The sequence below is a fragment of the Phyllobates terribilis genome, unplaced genomic scaffold, assembly GCF_046119375.1.
Source record: "Phyllobates terribilis strain yellow unplaced genomic scaffold, ASM4611937v1 Scaffold_1__5_contigs__length_1240528914, whole genome shotgun sequence".
Lineage (NCBI taxonomy): Eukaryota > Metazoa > Chordata > Amphibia > Anura > Dendrobatidae > Phyllobates > Phyllobates terribilis.
Genome location: NW_027362761.1, coordinates 450989988 through 451011942, shown reverse-complemented (window position 1 = coordinate 451011942; position 21955 = coordinate 450989988). Strand labels below are relative to the sequence as shown.

At 41.8% G+C, this 21955-nt stretch overlaps 1 protein-coding gene across 2 annotated transcripts in view; it reads left to right on the top strand.

Annotated features, from left to right (window-relative positions):
• FAM81B (family with sequence similarity 81 member B) overlaps positions 1 to 8062 on the top strand; it is a 107785-nt gene extending 99723 nt beyond the window's left edge. For both annotated transcript variants that reach the window (XM_073678344.1, XM_073678352.1), the window contains exons 8-9: positions 2555 to 2750; positions 6673 to 8062. In XM_073678344.1, the coding sequence (XP_073534445.1) occupies positions 2555 to 2750; positions 6673 to 6806 (330 nt within the window). In that variant the 3' untranslated portion in view covers positions 6807 to 8062. The remainder of the gene's footprint in view (positions 1 to 2554; positions 2751 to 6672) is intronic.
• The last annotated feature ends 13893 nt before the right edge of the window (positions 8063 to 21955 follow it).

The following is a 21955-nucleotide window of genomic DNA, read 5'->3' as shown; positions in this document are numbered from 1 at the left end:
CTGCCGGGCTGTGATTGGAGGACGCAGGTTCACAGTAACTGAAATGGCAGAATTCTGCCGCTGGAGCCCGGTGAGCAGAAGAATGGGGGCCCGACCGGGCACCCTCTGCTCACTGGGCCCCATATGCCAGTAAGGGCAGTTATTCCCTTATGGCAGCCCTGGTGACAGGAGTTTCAAGCACCAGCGGTGACAACAGGTATGGGCCAATGGTGAGAACACATCGGCAGCCTGGTATTATACTATTAATGCCAGGTTACTGACCTGTTTCCAATGCTGGAAGAACTCACCATCGCAGTAATGCTCTCACCACTGTATTAGAGCAAGCCTGCAGTGGTGATTTCTTCGAGCAGTAAGAACATGTCAGTAACCTGGCATTAGTTGTACAATGAGAGGCTACCGACGTGTTCTCGCCGCCACTGCCCTGGTGCCCATACCTGCTGTAACTGCCGCTCAGATCTCTTGTCAGAGCTGTGAGTAGCAGAGACAGAGTGATATTGTACCCCAGTGCATTGGGTTGGGCTACAATAAAATCACGCCAGGCTCCCTTCACAGCTGTGAACTACATATACATCACCTGAACCAACATCAGCACACGAACGAACAACACTACATGAATACATCACCAGTCAGCAGTGCAGCAGCCAATCACTGAGCTCAGCTGCTCTGTATATATAGACTGAATTCCTTGCTCATAGCCGCTGAGCTCACTGATTGGCTGTAGACATGAGATCAGCGCTGCTGCAAATTCCATATGCTGGCACTGGAGACACAGTGCTTGACCCAGGGATGGTGAGTAAAGTGGCTTTTTTAAATTTTTTTATAAGAAACTGCACTTGAGGACCGGAATTTTTAAAATGGGGACAACTCTTGTAATACAGCGATCAATTGCAATGTCAAATTAGCCCCCACCATGTACATTTGTATCACATGAAACTACCATTCCCAGTATATCTTTGACAACGGTAAGGAGATACTGGGAGTTGTTGATACTGGGAGCATACAGGAACCAAAATACTGAGGAGACATAGGCAGTATCATAAATAAACATTATAGGTGACGTTTTCTCTGATTCGAGTCCTTCTCATCCCTTTCATCTCCAACTTTTCACATTCCCAGTTCCCTTCGGCAAACTTACCTCTTCTCCAGTCTTCTGCTGGACATACCAACATGGTACCCTTAAAATAGCAGTGTCATTATAATGTCCTTCAATAAAAATATCTTCCCATGCTGCTGTGCCCCTGAATAATTGCCTCTCACTGTGCTCCCTACACAAAATATGACCCCACACTGTCCCTCTTAAGTTAAATGGACCCACACTGTCCTCTCCTATAATATATTGCCTCCACATGGTCCTCTCTTATGAACTCTGGCCTCCACACCATCTTCCCTTAAGCGCTATGAATGCCACTCCAGATGCATTACACATTGCTAGTAATAGGATTGCATAGTTGCAGACCACCGAGAGTGCTTATGCAGACCCCTGTCAACTCCCAAAAGCATTTACAATAAGCATGTGCAAAATCAATACTGGACCATGAAGCAGAAGGACAAACAGGCAATGTCTCATGTATGAAGTGTACGTTTCTTACCGGGGAAGAGATGGCACTATAGTGCATGGTAAAAAGAGTGGCGTAGCCAGTGTGAGGCTTTCAACAATGATCTTGGAATTTCTGAGAATGTTACTTTGTTGCATGCCACCCACCTAAACATTGTTGCAGATTAAATCCACCCCTCATGGCAGCAAGATTACCTAATGGTCCCTATTTATTCAAGAATGGATTGGGAAACATGAGTTTATGGTGGTGACTGAGCTCCAAAATCCCCAGATCTAAATCTGATCGAGCATCTGTGAGGTGTGTCGTGAAAACAAGTCTTAACGCTGGTTACCAGCCTGGAAACTTACAGGAGGTGTTGTACATTGTGCCTAGTATGGATGGTGAAACTGGCCTTTTTTCTCTTTTGGACTCCAGTCAATCCTGAGGATGGAATTGGTGGGGGACCCACATTAATTACCTCTCGTTTGATCATTTTAAATATTGAGAATAACCAGTTCAACATAATAAAAAAAACACATTAAAAAAGTTACAGAGTTTCCATAGCTGCACTGCTAGTTCTTGTCATTGAACCATCCTGATAAATAAGTTGTAATACGCCGTTTTGAACATTGATGTATATTAGTGAATTAAAACTGCATAATTTATAATGTGAATATTTCAGTAAGTGCATTATTGTCATTCACAGCACATTATCACTGCCATTGGTTAACGCAGCTGCTGATATAATGTATCGGTCAGAGGTTCCAAAATGCTGAAAATAATAAATGAAGGCATATCCAGAAAATGAGGTCACTGCATTAGTTTTAACATAGATCTGATTCAGCAGAGACAGGAATTAAAGGCCTGGACTCCAATGCAAAGTCTGGTGCCAATCGCTGATGTGCCTGCTACCTCTGCACCCCATACAGCCATATCTCTGTTTCGTAGCTGATATCACTGTTCTCCATTTTTAAGAAAGACACCAATGTATAATGTATAATGGAGTTGTGCTTTCTTAGGACACTACAGAAAAGAGGCTCCAGGACAATGTACATCACCTCACTGTGAAAGTAGACAACACCGAGCAGGCACAAAGACTAGAAGCGAAGTTCAGCAAGCTGAGGCACGCAGAGGACAAGATGGCCACCAGAATCACAAAACTGGAAAGCCAAATGTGGGATGAGATTGAGAACATGAAAAGTGAATACAGAGCAGGCAAGTCATTGTCATTCCCCTGGTATAACAGCTTTCAGCTCACTAAGACCTACCACAATATCGTACACTCATTAGCTTTTAATTAAAAAAAATCCACTCAAGTTTATGGGAATATCTAACATGCATTTCAATGAGTGTGTGGGAGGTGGTGAGATGTGTTCTCTCTAATAAGTGCTGTAAGTGGAGCGGAAGTGCCACCGAGAAACTGAGGCCGGAGCTCTATGATTACATGATTTGGTAAAAAACGAAGAAAATGTTCTTATTCCAAAGATATTAATATAAAGCCAGCCAATTAGAACGACGACTATAAAAGATTCTCACAGAAAGGGGAAATATCAAGAATATATAATTATTGCATAAATTATCCTACCATGCACTCTGCTATTACATATTGTGTAGCCTGTTTATACATAAATCAGAGTTTATGACTACAAAAAAAATCCCATTATGTCACGTTAATCCTGCAGTTGTCCAATGTACACAGGTCCCAGCCCAACAAGCAAATAAAGCCAGCCATACACATTAGATATCTGCCGGTGGCTCATTGTCGGTAGAATTTAGATTGTGAGCCCCAATGGGGATAGCGATGATATTGTATGTAAAGCGCTGCGGAATATGTTGGCGCTATATAAAAATAAAGATTATTATTATAGAACATAGCAATCGGCAGTCTGAAATCGGACATGCCGGATCAATATCTGCCCTGACAATTAGTTGGCCGTTGCCCTCATACACATTAGAGTGTCAGCTGAAGCCATCTGTCATATCCATGTCTGAACATACTCCTTCAACTTTCGCCTGGTCGCTATACGGTGCCACACTAAGGCCATGGCCCCACTATCAGTATTTGGTCAGTATCCGGGCAGTATTTTTTCTCAGGGGTGGGAGCCAAAACCAGGAGTGGGTGATAAATGCAGAATTGGTGACTTCTTTCTATTATACCTTTTCTCTGATTGTTCCTCACCTGGTTTTGGCTCCCACTCCTGAGAAAAAATACTGACCGAATACTGACCAAAAACTGATAGTGGGGCCGTGGCCTAATACTGCGGCTACTGATGGACGTAAACAGTGTGTGACAATTTAGCTTTAAGATCGCTGAGGCAAGTTGTCTTCTTCCTGTCCATCTGTGTTTTGCTGCAGTGAGCTGGTATGTGATTAGCTCTCTGCTGGGAGCCAACGGCTCTTTTCTGTATAAACCCCAGCAGACAGTCTCTGGCTGCCAGTAATTTAGTTCAGCTAAGACCCAGTCACTCTGATCCATTGCGTTGGTTGTGCTATTTTGTTTATCCCGTTTTCTTACCTCGGCTTGTAATTTGAACAACCCCTTGCTTTCTGATTTTGTCCCTGATATGACCTCTTGGTATTAACCCAGCTTGATGACCCTTCTTGCTGGCAGCTTTCCTTACCTGTCTACAGTTGACTCCATGGCCCTGGCCAAGGGGTCCCTATGTACAGTTGTGCTCAAAGGTTTACATACCCCGGCATAATTTTTCCTTTCTTGGCCTTTTTTTTTAGAGAATATGAATGATAACAAAAAAACGTTTTTCTCCACTCATGGTTATTGGTTGGGTGAAGCCATTTATTGTCAAACTACTGTGCTTTCTCTTTTTAAATCTTAATGACAACCAAAAACATCCAATGACCCTGATAAAAAGTTCACATACCCTGGTGTTTTTGGCCTGATAACATGCACAGAATTTCACACAAATGTGTTTGAATGGCTACCAAAAGTAACATCCTCACCTGTGACCAGTTTGCTTGTAATCAGTGTGTGTGTACATAAAAGCTGAGTGAGTTTCTGGGATCCAGACAGACTCTTGCATCTTTCATCCAAGGCCAAGACAGGAAAAATTCTGCTGGGGTATGTAAACTTTTGAGCACAACTGTAAGTCCAGATCCCTGTACAGAGGCTAAAGGGTAAAAGACAAGGGCAACCCCTAGGATCTGGTAAACGGAGTGGCTTGCGCTAAGACCAGCCTGGAGCTGTGAATAGGGCTTCCACGAACAGTGCACTGATACCATCGGGGCTTTATAAAGTACATCATTAGAGACTTCTTTAGTATAATGTGAAGTTATTAATCATCTGGAGCTGAAATAAGGGTTTGTATTTCAGGGGTACCAAATATAAATGTTCATATAACAATTCTGCTTCTGGTACAGGTTTATGTCAGAGATCTCATACAGATTCCTCTAATGAATATACTATGTACAAATGAAAAGCAAGAAACCAGGGCAGCGAATGCCACACTTTTGGCATACATTGGTGCATGGGGACCTATGGATACATTGAGCATGTGCCAAGGGCTTTCCTACTCTAGTGAATGCGTAGTAAGGTCGAAATGAACATACTAGTATATAAAATAAAAGACAAATCATTTTAGCTTAACATAGTGGCCAGAGGCTGCTTTTTTCAAGCGTTTTTTTCATGTGGAAAGAGGCTTTCTGTTTGAAAAAATACTTCAAATGTGACTACTGAAACAAGAAACAACTGAATCAGAAAAAAAATGCCCATACACAAACACAGTATAAAAGTCACACCAATAACCGCGCCAAGTGTTTTGATGAAGAGGAAAAATCCAACATGATCTTCAAGAAAAATCCTCATCAGAAACCCACGTATTTTTTTTTATGTTTTTCAGATCTGCCACGATTGTTGAACCTTTTTTCAATGTTTTTTTTTTTTTTCATCCTTTTCAACACAATCAAGTTTGAAGCGGATTGCACGCGAAATCTGCATCTAAATAGGGACATTTATTTTGCAGTGAAGTCTTCAAAACTTTATAGAGAAAAAAAATTCCTATATACACAGCAAAGTGGATTTCCATTTCAAGTACAAAGAAACAGTTTTTGATGTGGATTATGTAGCAGATCTGCTTCTGGATTTGTTTGAACATACTCTTATATTTCAAAACTTTTCAGACTTAAAATGGTTTTCCCCTTTCATCATTCTCTTTCATCGGCATGCCTGTGTTAAAAAGGATAGAAACAGCCGGTACTCACCATTCCCAGTACTGGGTTCCTGTTGCTGCTATGGTTATTGTTTACTGGCTGCAGCCAATCACTGAGCGCAGCAGCTTGTGCAGTCTACATCAGCAGAGCCCCTGAAACATGACACTGCAGCAGGTAAATAATCTCCAGAGTAATGGCGGAGAGGCAGTGCTGGAAGTGCGAAAGGTGAGAGTTGTTTCTAATAGGCCCTATGCAGACAGTGCGTTTTTGATGTGTTTTTCCATGCGGAATTGGCGCCAAAAATGCATTGGAATCCTTATCCCAGCATTTTCTATGAGAATTTTGAAGATCTGTGCACATGATCAGGAATTTTCCTGACAGGATTTCCTGTGCGTTTAAATCTGCAGCATGTCAATTCTTTGTGCGTATTTGCCTGCGTTTTTCCTATTGAAGGCATTGGCAAAAACACACAAAAAGGCGTGGAATTTCAGTAGTGTTTTGGCTGCCAGGAGGTGCAGAAACGCTGCAGAAATTTCTGCACAAAATACTCATCGTGCGCACATAACCCTTATTCTTCACACAGACATGCTGATGGCGCACAGAATGCAGAAGGGGAAAACTCCTTTACAGTATGTACACCAAACAACTTCTCTGTGGTGGTTTACTTTCTTCCCCTCTGATGCCGCACTCATACGGAAGTTGCGTGGCATGCGACCAGTTACATAAATGGAAAATGTGCCCTATTATTATTGGAAGGGCATAATTTTGGAATAGATGGGGACAGAAAAAAAAGAAAAACTGTTCCAGGATCAGCGGCAATTTATGCAGCGACTCCTTTATTTTAAAAATCCAGTGAAAGGTCCTGTTTATAATACACCAGACAATCCCATTAAAGAATAATTCTAATTTAGGTGTGTGTAGTTTTTTTTTCCACTTTTTCTGTTCCCTACACCAATGTTTGTTTCATTTTCAGGTTTTCAGGCAATACAGGAATCTCTGAATTCTCTTCAGCAAATCCAAGAGTCAAAAGTGAAACTAGAAAGTAGAAAATTCCAAAAAGACATCAAGCAAATAAGACGGAAAATAGTGGAGCTGAAAGATGTGTGAGAGATTCCTTCCAATATTAACTCCTGTTGGGCTGATTACATTATAGGTGCCTGTGATATGACCGCAGTGCCTCACCCTGGTGCGCTTACTATTTGATGTGTGAGCTGTTTGATGTGTAAACTTTCTTCTTTACTTAGGATTTTTCCCTTTTAAAAAAAAATTGAAGATTTTTTTTGGCAGCGTTACAAGCTTATTTTTGTGAAATATTGGAATGTAATGAAGCTACACTGAAATCTGTAAAATATGACAATGATATACGCGTCATAATGATCATGAAATAATATATCAAAAGAGGCTGCCACCCAAAACAGCTTCATGCTTGTATTCTCTTTTGCGGCTTTTAACCACATTTTAAATCAAACCAATCAATGACAAATGTGTGGATTGGATGTGCGGACTCCACAGCAATTTACTGGACACAAACCTATGGGCCCATTTCACAGAGGATGACACTACCTGCAATCTCTACGGTGACATTTGCAGCCAAATAATTTTTTTATGAGGTCTATTGAAAAACAATAAGTACCAAGAATGGGGCACTTCAGCCATAATAGGTCTTTTATTAGTTATGTTTTTTTTTTAAACTTTGAACTTATGTACAGATCAGTAGATGGTACAGTATGATGTATATTCTTAAAGGGTTTCTCATTATCAGTGGGTGAACACATGATTTTCCCAAGGGAAGCTGTAGGCAGCTAAGCCTTTTCCCTGCATTGGCCACTGTAAGAAAAGAGGTAGAATTACATGGTGGTCATTAAGTTGGGTGGCCATTCAGATACTACAAGAAATGTGGATAAATGGAGTAGCTTTTATATAAAACACTTTGAATTCTAGCTAACAGAGGGGATCCTGATCATAGCCCCCTCCTTCCCCTTTAAGAAACACATACAGCATAATAGGGCATATGGATAGGTGTTTTTCCATATCTTTAAATCTTTAAATCCATAGCTTTAAATTTTCCAATCTCTTTAAATCTCTGAATGATGGCTCATCTGACTCACACAGACAATATTTCACTTTCTTCCTCATGATGGACTACGGCCTTCTAGACATGACACAACTGCACTATGTACAATTTTTTACTCAATCTTCTGGTCTGTTCTCATAGCCTTACATTTTATATTGAATTGCTTCTCTTTCCTGCATTTTATTGGGCTGTGTTTTTCATAAATGTAACTTTTTTTTTTTTTATAAGTAAATGCGAGTACTGCACTAATTATCTTTGTTGGTATAAAAATAAAGCTGTTTTCAGTACAGGATTTGAGTCACCATCCTTAATTTTGCAGTACGTGGTGTGATTTAAAGTAATGGAAATTAAGAGACTTGCAAGGTACCATGTTATTACCAAAGAGGTGACAGTAGCTGTAAAGTGCGTATTCTGCCTGTACTGGGTGCAGTAAATAGGACAATGTGACTCATAATCGTGAGCGCAAGTCGAGTCGGCTTTGTTTAGCAAATGCAATCTCATTCATTTCCTTTGTGTAATATACAAAAATGCAATTTTGCCAATGGCTAGAGAGAGAGATAATAAAGTATTCCTCATAGGTTCATGCTTCCTTGTGTCTTGAAGTGCTAATTTGACATTTTGACCATATACCTGGTATGAAGTGTGAAAAGCAACTTTTTACTAACATAATAAAAAATTATGTTGATGTCCTATGTCCCCTGAAAACCACGAGTAAAAATATCCACCACTTTTATCCCTGGAATACAGCTCCTCTCTATTGTACCTAAATATGTTAAGCATCGAAAGTCGTCTTGAGCTCTGGCGCTCTCAGCCATGACGAAGACACCGCAGTTTAAAAAGTGTAAGTGAAACTTTGCTTGAAGTCCATTAACCCCTTAAATAGAACCTGTCAGCACGATTTTGCATGTTAGGGTAAACACATGGCCATAATGGCGCAGCTATAAAGATTAAATTTATACCTTTAGTGAAGAAATCCGCATCCTGGTTGTTCTTTAATCAGCATTTGAAGTTTGGGTGTAAAAAGCTTTTGGTGCATAGTGGCGGGACTGTGGGTAGGGTCTTCGGCTCCTGCCCTGGCACCTCCGCCTGCCTCTGATCAATGTATCTGCCTCCTGTTTTAAAGTTTGTGCCAGCGCCGTCCTCGAAACGGGCGACGCCTGCACAGATTGGTCTCCCGGCAGTCTTCAGTAAAATGCCGCTGGTGGCGGTCCATGCGCAGAAAGAGGTCTCAGCTCGTTACTGAGCAGAGATCTAAATCTGCGCATGCGCTGCCACCAGCACCGTTTTACTGAAGACTGCTGAGAAATCAATCCGCGCAAGTGCGGACAGCACCAGCGCAAACTTTAAACAGAGGAAGATAAAGACACCAGAGGCAGGCAAAGGGGCTAGGGTAGGAACCGAAGACCCTACTAATAGCCCCGCCCCTATGCACCGAAAACTTATTACATCCAAACTTCAAATGCTAATTAAAGAACAGCCAAGATGCGGATTTCTTCACTATAGGTATCTATTTAATCAGTATAACTGCGCCATTATAGCCATGCCTTTACTTCAACATGAAAAGTCGTGTTGACAGGTTCTCTTTAAAGGGAATCTGTCATACGTGACAAAGCTATTGGGAATTGCTGGTTGCACTAAATTTTCTCCGATTTGGCATAATCCCCAGTTGTTGAAGTTATTAAAATTAGTTCACTTTGGGGGTTGGGATGAGAGAGGGAGTGCAGGTGACAGATCATCTGCTCGAAGATGGGGTGTTTGAAAACTTCTACAAACTCCAGCCTGAAATCAAGCTGTCTCATCATCTCTTTTACCAGTACCTACAACTAAGGCACGCATATCGGACCCAATCAAGTATGACAAGGATGGACATACAGAATCATTTTATCCTAGATACAATAACCTCTGTGAAACACACATGGTTTCATTTATACTATACTGTATATCAGTTAAATCTGAGTGGGATGTGGATGGGCCTGAATTTTGAAGAACAATGGAGGGAGTTGTTGACGTCCATTCCCAGGTTGTCCCCGCGCGAATCACAGATCTATCTCATTCATAGGGTTTATAGAACACAGAGTTTCCTTCATAAAACTGGGGTTCTCTCGAGTGCAGAATACCTCAGGTGAGGAATGGAGGAGTCATGTGTTCTGGGAGTGTAATCATATAGGCCCATGGAAAGATGCTCTGTCCCTAATAGAAAGGATATTTGAAGAGTGACTCTAGGTGGACAACAAGACATGTGTATTAGGGATTCAGGGGCATTTAGTTGACTTTGAATCTCTGATAGCTATATGAATGTCACGTATTTTATATCAGGCACGCAAACTTATTGCGCCTCATTGGTTAGATGCCCAACCACCAACTTTGGGGGAATTAATAAAATTAACATTATTTGGTTGAAAAAGGAGTGTATAGAAATAGAAATGCAAATAGGAATTTTGAAAACATTTGGGGACCATGGTTGGATGCTCTAGAATTTCCCTTCAGTCTTGTTGATAGATATGATGTTTCAGCTATTAGTCCTTCGGTATAGTGATTTGATTGCTATAAGCCCTAGGTTCTATATACTAAAGTTAAATTAAACCAAACATTCCTGAGATGTAGATGTTCGCAGCCTGATACTCTGTGACCCGTTTACTTTAAATGGATTGTACGTATCTAAAAATAAACACTATTGTCGCCCTTGGAAAAGGGGTCATGATGGTTTTATCTCTCTCTAGTGTGTGGTGGGGAATGTGGGGGTATGAGGTTATAATAAGAATAGGTAAAAACATATTGTATAACTGATAAGGTATTCATTGTAATTCTTTAGTGTGATTTTGCTAAAGTATAATCTGGAAAGTATGTAAGAAAGCTAAATTGCTTTTTTGTTTTCAATAAAAATTATCTGATTATAAGGACTCTGTCACCAGATTTTTGCTACCCATCTGAGAGGAGCATGATGCCCTGATTGCAGTGATATATCACTTACTAGGCTGCTTGTTGTAGTTTTGATAAAATCACCATTAATCGGTTGTAGATTGGCCGATTTCTGTGTACACTGTGCATAGCCAGAAAGAGGACAATAAAACAGGGGCGGGGTTAAACAGAGCTGATGAATATGGAGGAGTACATGGCAGCAGGATTAATAGTTCTCTGATAATTTTCTGCTAGTAAAATTATGTTTTTTATCACAACTACAGCAAGCAGTCCAATAAGTGATACATCACTGGCATCAGGATCTCTTGCCCTACATTATGCTGCTCTCTGTTTAGTGAAAAAAAACTGGTGACACATTTCTTTTAAAGAGAATGTGTCACTAGGTCAAAAGTGGCCAGTTTTGCTGTTATTTTATTCCAACTACTCCCCTGAGTATGCCATCTTTTTATTTTAATTCACCAAATGGTTCCAGATATAGGGTCCATTTTAATTAGTATTAATTGTTACAGTCTTTAGCAAAAATATGTGTTTCAGGGTACGCTACATTATTACCCTGTAAGCCATGTCCCTTAAGTGAAGAGTATAAAAATTAACACTAAGTAAAAAGGCCCATATCTCTAGAACCTTATGAATGTAAAAAAACAAAAAAACCACAAAAAACTGATTAGTCAGGGGGGCAGTGGAAATAAAATAACAGCAAAAAAGGGCCACTTTTAATTTAAATTAAATTTACATTTTTTACTTTATATGTCCTCTTTAACCCCTTTCTGACATAGTCAGTAATAGTACGTCCCTGTGCCCTGGTACTTATGGACCAGGTATGAACTATTACGACATGGTGATCACGCCCGCACACAGGCTGTGCGGACACGATCGCCCTCCGGGTGCCAGCTGATACTGACAGCTGACACCTGGCACTCAGTGCCAAGAGTAGTGCCCATACTTTAACCCCCTAAATGCTGCGATGAGCGAGCAGAGGGGCAACAGAGGGATAACAGCCTCTCTGCTCTTGGATCGGAGGCCCCGTGACATCAGCGCGGGGCCCCGATCGTTGCCATGGTGACCTGACATGGTCATGATAACATCCGGGTCACCAGCAAGTTACTTTGATCATGCGCAGTGCATGATAAAAGTAACTTGTGTCTGCAGGGCTGACAGGTTATAATGTATAGCAGTGATCCTGCACCACTATACATTATAACTGCAATCAGACTGCAGAAAGTAAAAGTCCTATAGTGGGACTAAGTAAAAAAGTGAAACAAAAAGTAAAAAAAAAATTGTAAAAATATTTTAAAAAAAATAATACAAAAAAATAAAAATAAATTATATCTATACAGCTGTGCTCAAAAGTTTACATACCCCGGCAGAATTTTTCCTTTCTTGGCCTTGTTTCAGAGAATGATAACAAAAAAACTTCTTCTCCACTCATGGTTAGGTGAAGCCATTTATTGTCAAACTACTGTGTTTTCTCATTTTAAATCTTAATGACAACCAAAAACATCTAAATGACCCTGATCAAAAGTTCACATACCCTGGTGATTTTGGCCTGATAACATGCACAATATTTGACACAAATGGGTTTGAATGGCTAATAAAGGTAACATCCTCACCTGTGACCTGTTTGCTTGTAATCAGTATGTGTGCATAAAAGCTGAGTGAGGTTCTGGGATCCAGACAGACTCTTGCATCTTTCATCCAGCCACTGACGTTTCTGGATTGTGAGTCATGGGGAAAGCAAAAGAATTGTCAACGGATCTACGGGAAAAGGTTAGTTGAAATGTATAAAACAGGAAAGGGATACAAAAAAAATCCAAGGAATTGATAATGCCAGTCAGCAGCGTTCAAACTGTGATTAGCAAATGGAACATCAGGGGCTCTGTAAAAACCAAACCATGGTCAGGTAGATCAACAAAGATTTCGGCCACAACTGCCAGGAAAATTGTTCGGGATGCAAAGAAAAACCCACAAATAACAAAAGCTGAAATTCAGGACTCTCTGAAAACTAGCGGTGTGACTGTTTCAAGATGCCAAATAAGGAGGCACTTGAAGAAAAATGGGCTGCATGGTCGAGTCGCCAGAAGAAAGCCATTACTGTGCAAATGCCACAAAGTATCTCGCCTACAATATGCCAAACAGCACAGAGGCAAGCCTCAAAACTTCTGGAACAAGGTAATTTGGAGTGATGAGACCAAAATTGAACTTTTTGGCCACAACCATAAACGTTACATTAGGAGAGAGGTCAACAAGGCCTATGATGATAGGAACACCATTCCTACAGTAAAGCACCGAGGTGGAGGATCACTGATGTTTTGGGGATGTGTGAGCTACAAAGGCACAGGAAACTCGGTAAAAGTTGAAGAAAAGATGAATGCAGCACATTATCAGCAACTACTGGAGGCAAATTTGCACTCATCAGCCAGGAAGCTGTGCGCATGGGACGTACTTGGACATTCCAACATGATAGTGATCCAAAACACAAGGCCAAGTCGACCTGTCATTGCCTACAGCAGACCAAAGTGAAGGTTTTGGAGTGGCCATCTCATTCTCCTGACCTCAATATCATTGAGCCACTCTGGGGAGATCTCAAGCGCGCAGTTCATGCTAGACCACCCAGGAATTTACAGGAACTGGAGGCTTGTTGCCAAGAAGAATGGGCAGCTTTACCATCTGAGAAAATAAAGAACCTCATCCACAACTACCACAAAAGACTTCAAGCTGTCATTGATATTAGAGGGGGCAATACACGGTATTAAGAACTGGGGTATGTGAACTTTTGATCAGGGTCATTTGGATGTTTGTGCTTGTCATTAAGATTTAAAGAGAGAAAACACAGCAGTCTGACAATAAATGGCTTCACCCAACCAATAACCATGAGTGGAGAAAAAGTTTTTTTTGTTATCATTCATATTCTCTGAAACAAGGCCAAGAAAGGAAAAAATTCTGCTGGAGTATGTAAACTTTTAACTTTTGAGCACAACATATATATATAAATTGTACCCATAAATAAATATTATTCTGAAAAAAAAATACCAACAAAACAATAAAAGTACACATATTTGGCATCGCCGCGTCCGGAACGACCTTACCTATAAAAGTGTCCACTAGTTAACCCCTTTAGTGAACACCGTAAAAAAAAAATAAAGATAACGAAGCAAAAAACGATGCTTTATAATCATAGCATCGAACAAAAAGTGGAATAAAAAGTAATCAAAAAGACGAATGTAAATAAAAATGGTACAGCTGAAAACGTCATCTTGTCCTGCAAAAAACAAGCTGCCATACAGCTCCATCAGCTGAAAAAGAAAAAAGTTATAGCTCTCAGAATAAAGCGATGCAAAAACCATTCTTTTTTCTATAAAATTGTTTTTATTGTGTAAAAGCGGCAAAACATAAAAAAATATAAATCTAGTATAGCTGTAAACGTACTGACCCGAAGAATAAACCTGCCTTATCAATTTTACTACACGCGGAACGGCATAAAAAAAAACCCCAAAAAAACAATTCCTGAATTGTTGGTTTATGTTTATTTTGCCTCCCAAAAATCGGAATAGAAAGCGATCAAAAAATGTCACGTGCCCGAAAATGGTACCAAGAAAAATGCCAACTTGTCCCGCAAAACACAAGCCCTTACATGACTCTGTTGGCCGAAATATGGAAAAATTATAGCTCTCAAAATATGGCGATGCAAAAACTAGTCTTTGCAACAAAAGAAAGGGGTCTTTTAGTGTGTGACAGCTGTCAATCATAAAAACCCGATATGATTCTGGTATCGCTGTAATCGCACCAACCCGAAGAATAAAGTCGCATAATCACTTATACCGCACGAGGATCAGCGTAAAAAATAAATAAAACCAATTTTTCACCTGCTGCTGATTTGTTCATTCTGCCTGCCAAAGATCGCAGTAAGGCTCGGCTCCCATTTATCCTGCGCTTTGTGCTGAGCACTTACACTGGGGTTTCCGTGTAAATCCCTGAAATTACGTCTGGCCCGTGATCCCACGGTGTCCGCCTTTTTATTAGGCGTGCATATAATTGCCTTCGGCCACAGTTTTGTGAACCTCTGAAAAAAAGGACACCGCTAAACAGAGGCCAGACGGAGTCCAGAGTAACTCTGCTGCCTTATTATAGTGAATGGATCCTTCAGGATAGGGTTGTGTTAGGGTTAGGATTAGGGTTGTGTTGGGGTTAGGTTTGGGATTAGGGTTATGGTTAGAGTTGTGTTGGGGTCGGGATTTTTTCAAAAATAAAGGAAAAAGAAAAAATGATGACGATATGGCGACTAGTGTTGAGAGCAAGTGCTCGCTACTTGAGATTGCATCGGGTGCTCGGGTATGCACCGAGTATCGCGACTCCTCGAGTGACATGCTCGAGTCCCCACCCCGCATGTTTCTCGACTGTTATACTGCCAAAAAAAACACGCTGGGATTGCCTGCCATATACGAGCAATCCTCGCATGTTTTTTTTTGGGTGTCTAACAACCGTGAAACATGCGGGTCAGTGACTGGAGCATGTCACTTGAGCACCCGCAATACTTGGTGCATACCTGAGTACCCGATGCAAACTCAAGTAGCGAGCACTTGCGCTCAAGACTAACGACAACTTATTCAATATGATGACCTAATGTTATCAAATTCTGTGTCGTACATCTGGGTTCAAAATGTTCACTATACCCCTTGATAAAATCTTTGAGGGGTGTAGTTTCCAAAATGGGGTCACTTGTGGAGGGTTTTCACTGTTTAGGTACATCAGAGGCTCTGCAAACGCGACATAGCGTTCGATCTCGATTCCAGCCAATTATGAGCTCAAAAAGTCACACAGTGCTCCTTCCCTTCTGAACCCTGCCGTGCGCCCAAACAGTGTTTTTCCCTCACATATGGGGTATCGGCGTACTCAGGAGAAATTGCACAACCATTTTTGGGGTGCATTTTCTCCTCTTAACCTTGTGAAAATAAAAAATTTGAGGCTAAAAGATCATTTTTGTGGAAAAATTTTGTCATAAACTTCTGTGAAGCACCTGGGGGTTCAGGATACTCACCACACATCTAGATAAGTTCCCTGAGGGGTCTAGTTTCCAAAATGGTGTCACTTGTGGGGGTTTTCCACTGTTTAGGCACATCAGGGGCTCCCCAAACGCAACATGGCGTCCGCTAATTATTCAAGCAAATTTTACATTCAAAAAGTCAAATGGCACTCCTTCTCTTTCAAGCCCTGCCGTGTGCCCAAACAGTGGTTTTCCCCCACATATGGGGTATCGGCGTGCTCAGGAGAAATTGCACAACAAATTTTGTGGTCCATTTTTTCCTGTTACCTTTGCAAAAATAAAAATTTTGGGGTCTAAAGTAACATTTTTGTAAAAAATTTTTAAATGTTCACTGTTTTCTTCCACATTCCAAAAATTCCTGTGAAGCACCTGAAGGGTTAATAAACTTCCAGAATGTGGTTTTGAGCACCTTGAGGGGTGCAGTTTTTAGAATGGTGTCAGTTTTGGGTATTTTCTGTCATTAAGGCCCCTCAAAGTCACTTCAAATGTGATGTAGTCCCTAAAAAAATGGTTTTGTAAATTTTGCTGGAAAAATGAGAAATCGCTGGTCAACTTTTAACCCTTATAACTTCCTAACAAAAAAAAACTTTAGTTCCAAAATTGTGCTGATGTAAAGTAGACATGTGGGAAATGTTATTTATTAAGTATTTTGTGTGACATATCTCTCTAATTTAAGGGCATGAAAACTCAAAGTTTGAAAATTGCAACATTTTCGCCAAATTTCCGAAATATGTTAGGAAAAAACAATCTCAGAATCAGTGGGATCTGTTGAAAAATTCCAGAGTAATTACTTCATAAAGTGACAGTGGTCAGAATTGTAAAAATTGGCCTGGTCATTAAAGAAGTTGTCCACTACCTTTCACATTGATACCCTATCTATGTATGATCAGCCGGGGTCCCGCACCCGGCACCCCCGCCGATCAGCGGATATCGGTGCCGGTGGCTGGAAGTGCTTACCTGCGGTGCTTGGTAGTCCATCTGTAGTGGCCACCACGGGGGTACTGCACATCCGCCTCCCACTGAATTAAATAGGAGGCGCATGTGCAGTAACAAGCGCCGGTCACTGCAACTTGAGGGCCAAGCTCCGCAGGTAAGCACTTCCTGCCGGCGGCCGCCGCCGGCACCGATAACAGCTGATTGGCGGGGGTGCAGGCTGGGGGACCCAGGCCGATCATACATCGATGCCCTCTCCTATGGATAGGGCTTCAATGTGAAAGTAGTGGACAACCCCTTTAACATGCAAACAACCTTCGGGGTTAAAGGGGTTAAGGATGCAGACAATTTTTGTCTTCATTTTTTTCCACTCCTTCTTTCTTAAAGAACCATAACTGTTGACATAGATCAGGGGTCTCAAACACGCGGCCCGCGGGCCGCATGCGGCCCCTGAGGCTGCTTTATGCGGCCCGCAGGCACAGACCCCTTGACGATCCCGACCTGGTCCAGGAGGAGCCGCCGACAGCAGCGCTGAATTGCCACACAGAGACTGTTTCCCAGCACTGCATTTCCAATGCCAGCCGCTGGCCAATCAGAGGCCAGCAGCTGATATCTGCGTGTCGGCGCAGCGAGTATGACGTCATTGCCATATGCAGATGTCAGCTGCTGGTCTCTGATTGGCCGGCGGCTGACATTGAAAATGCTGTGCTGGGAGACAGTCTCTGTGCGGCAATGCAGCGCTGCTGTCGGCGGCTCCTCCTGGACCAGGTCGGGATCGTCAAGGGGTCGGACTCTGTGGTGCCTGCGGGCCACATCTGCAGGAAGGCCGCCGAGGGAAAGGAGGACAGGTGAGAATCATCTTTTTTTTTTTCTATTTTATGTGTGTGAAGAACAGCACAGGGGGCACAGAGCCACAACATGGGGACCGGGATGGGGCACATAGCCACAGGATGGGGACCTGGATGGGGCACATAGCCACAGGATGGGGACCTGGATGGGGCACATAGCCACAAGAGGGGACCTGGATGGGGCACATAGCCACAAGAGGGGACCTGGATGGGGCACATAGCCACAGGATGGGGACCTGGATGGGGCACATAGCCACAAGAGGGGACCTGGATGGGGCACATAGCCACAAGATGGGGACCTGGATGGGGCACATAGCCACAAGATGGGGACCTGGATGGGGCACATAGCCACAAGAGGGGACCTGGATGGGGCACATAGCCACAAGAGGGGACCTGGATGGGGCACATAGCCACAGGATGGGGACCTGGATGGGGCACAGAGCCTCAAGATGTGGACCTGGATGGGGCACATAGCCACAAGATGGGGACCTGGATGGGGCACAGAGCCACAAGATGGGGACCAGAGCCACAACATGGGGACCTGGATGGGGCACATAGCCACAAGATGGGGACCTGGATGGGGCACATAGCCACAAGATGGGGACCTGGATGGGGCACATAGCCACAAGATGGGGACCTGGATGGGGAACATTGCCACAGGATGGGGACCTGGATGGGGCACATAGTCCCAAGATGGGGACCTGGATGGGGCACATAGTCCCAAGATGGGGACCTGGATGAGGCACATTAGTACAAGATGGGCACCAGGATGGGGAACGTTGCCACAGGATGGGGACCTGGATGGGGCACATAGCCACAGGATGGGGACCTGGATGGGGCACATTAGTACAAGATGGGGACTTGGATGGGGAACATTACTACAAGATGTTTTCCATTATTACTATATGATGCTAATTGTAAGACAATATTACTGTATGTGGCCAATTGGGGGAAATAAAATTGTAAAAAAAATAAAAAATAAAATAAAGCATGAAAAAATATTGGGCACTAAAAATGCTGTTTTATATGTAAACTAAAGTAAACACAAAAAAGTGCACGTTTATTATCGCCACATCCATAACGACCCAAGCCATAAAAAAATAAACACGGCAAAAATGTTCAAAAGGTGTATACAAAAAAAATGGTATCACTAAAAATGTCACATTGAACAAAGAATGCGGCCCCCCAAATTCAAATTTTTTCCATGTGCGGCCCATATACCCAGCCGAGTTTGAGACCCCTGACATAGATGTATGAGAGCTTATTTTAAAAGTGACCTTGAACATGATTCTTCATCAGAACTATTGTGATTTTTTTATCAAAAAATTCTGAACTTTGTAAAAAAAAAATATATATATTGGTTGGTGTTGCCATTTTCTGAGAGTCATAACTTTCATTATTTTCAGCAATGTAGCTTAAGTAGGGGCTTGTTTTTCGCGTGACGAGCTGGTGTCTTTATACCATTTTGGGGTACATACCAAGTTTTGATTTATTTTTTCTTTACAATATTTACCATATGGGTTAAACAATTTTATATTTTGATAAACTGGACTTTTCTTGCCATGGCGATTAGTTATTATTTAGATATATATACAGTACAGACCAAAAGTTTGGACACACCTTCTCATTTAAAGATTTTTCTGTATTTTCATGACTATGAAAATTGTACATTCACACTGAAGGCATCAAAACTATGAATTAACACATGTGGAATTATATACTTAACAAAAAAGTGTGAAACAACTGAAAATATGTCTTATATTCTAGGTTCTTCAAAGTAGCCACCTTTTGCTTTGATGACTGCTTTGCACACTCTTGGCATTCTCTTGATGAGCTTCAAGTGGTAGTCACCGGAAATGGTTTTCACTTCACAGGTGTGCCCTGTCAGGTTTAATAAGTGGGATTTCTTGCCTTATAAATGGGGTTGGGACCATCAGTTGTGTTGTGCAGAAGTCTGGTGGATACACAGCTGATAGTCCTACTGAATAGACTGTTAGAATTTGTATTATGGTAAGAAAAAAGCAGCTAAGTAAAGAAAAACGAGTGGCCATCATTACTTTAAGAAATGAAGGTCAGTCAGTCCAAAAAATTGGGAAAACTTTGAAAGTGTCCCCAAGTGCAGTTGCAAAAACCATCAAGCGCTACAAAGAAACTGGCTCACATGAGGACCGCCCCAGGAAAGGAAGACCAAGAGTCACCTCTGCTTCTGAGGATAAGTTTATCCGAGTCACCAGCCTCAGAAATCGCAGGTTAACAGCAGCTCAGATTAGAGACCAGGTCAATGCCACACAGAGTTCTAGCTGCAGACACATCTCTACAACAACTGTTAAAAGGAGACTTTGTGCAGCAGGCCTTCATGGTAAAATAGCTGCTAGGAAACCACTGCTAAGGACAGGCAACAAGCAACAGTTTGGGCTAAGGAACACAAGGAATGGACATTAGACCAGTGGAAATCTGTGCTTTGGTCTGATGAGTCCAAATTTGAGATTTTTGGTTCCAACCACCGTGTCTTTGTGTGATGCAGAAAAGGTGAACGGATGGACTCTACATGCCTGGTTCCCACCGTGAAGCATGGAGGAGGAGGTGTGATGGTGCTTTGCTGGTGACACTGTGGGGGATTTATTCAAAATTGAAGGCATACTGAACCAGCATGGCTACCACAGCATCTTGCAGTGGCATGCTATTCCATCCGGTTTGTGTTTAGTTGGCCCATCATTTATTTTTCAACAGGACAATGACCCCAAACACAACTCCAGGCTGTGTAAGGGCTATTTGACCAAGAAGGAGAGTGATGGGGTGCTACGCCAGATGACCTGGCCTGCACAGTCACCAGACCTGAACCTAATCGAGATGGTTTGGGGTGAGCTGGACCGCAGAGTGAAGGCAAAAGGGCCAACAAGTGCTAAGCATCTCTGGGAACTCCTTCAAAATTGTTGGAAGACCATTTCCGGTGACTACCTCTTGAAGCTCATCAAGAGAATGCCAAGAGTGTGCAAAGCAGTCATCAAAGCAAAAGGTGGCTACTTTGAAGAACCTAGAATATAAGACATATTTTCCGTTGTTTCACACTTTTTTGTTAAGTATATAATTCCACGTGTGTTAATTGATAGTTTTGATGCATTCAGTGTGAATGTACAATTTTAATAGTCATGAAAATACAGAAAAATCTTCAAATGAGAAGGCGTGTCCAAACTTTTGGTCAGTACTGTGTATATATATATATATATATATATATATATATATATATATATATATATATGTATACATATACAACTCTGGCAAAAATTAAGAGACCACTGCAAAATTTTCAGTTACTCTGATTTTTCTCTGTATAGGTATATTTTTGAGTAAAATGTACATTGTTGTTTTATTCTATAAACTACTGACAACATGTCTCCGAAATTCAAAGCTAAAAATTTTGTATTTATTTGCAGCAAATGAGAAATCGTCAAAATAATAAAAAAGAAATAGTGCTTTCAGACCTCAAATAATGCAAAGAAAACAAGTTCTTATTCATTTAGAAACAACAATACTCATGTTTTAACTCAGGAAGAGGTCAGAAATCAATATTTGGTGGAATAACCATGATTTTTAATCACAGCTTTCATGCGTCTTGGCATGCTTTCCACCAGTCTTTCACACTGCTTTTGGGTGACCTTATGCCACTCCTGGCACAAAAATGTAAGCAGTTCTTCTTTGTTTAATGGCTTGTGACTATCTATCTTCCTCTTGATTACATTCCAGAGGTTTTCAATGGGGTTCAGATCTGGAGATTGGGCTGGCCATGACAGGGTCTTGATGTGGTGCTCCTTCATCCACACATTGATTGACCTAGCTGTGTGGCATAGGGCATTGTCCTGCTGGAAAAAAAACAGTCCTCCGAGTTGGGGAACATTGCCTCCAGTCCTCTATGGTCCAATCCTTATGGTCTTTGGCAGACTTCAGCCTGGCTCTCCTTTGCTTCTCACTGATGAAAGGCTTTTTTCTAGCTTTATATGGCTTGAGTCCTGCCTCTAGGAGCCTGTTACGAACTGTTCTTGCAGTGCACTTCACCCCAGCTGACATTTGCATACCTTATGAAGGTCACTTGATGTCATCCTGCGGTTGCTGAGTGACATTCGAATAAGATGACGGTCATTCCGGTCAGTGGAGAGTCGCTTTCGCCCTCTGCCGGTCTGTAGCTTTGTTGTCACCAATGTCTGCTGCTTGACCTTGTTGTAATGGACTGACGTCTTCGAAATTTTAAGGATGGAGGCAACATGACGCTCACTGTATCCCTCTGCTAGTAAAGCCAGAATTGAGCCCTTCTTTTCCTCACTCAAGATTTTTCTTTTCAACTCCTTTAGCATGGTTAAAAGTTATTTTTTCATTCAACTTACTTTTGGGCTATTCCTAGCACTTGTAATGCCATCCAGCTTGTCCTATTGCAAGAGGATTGTGA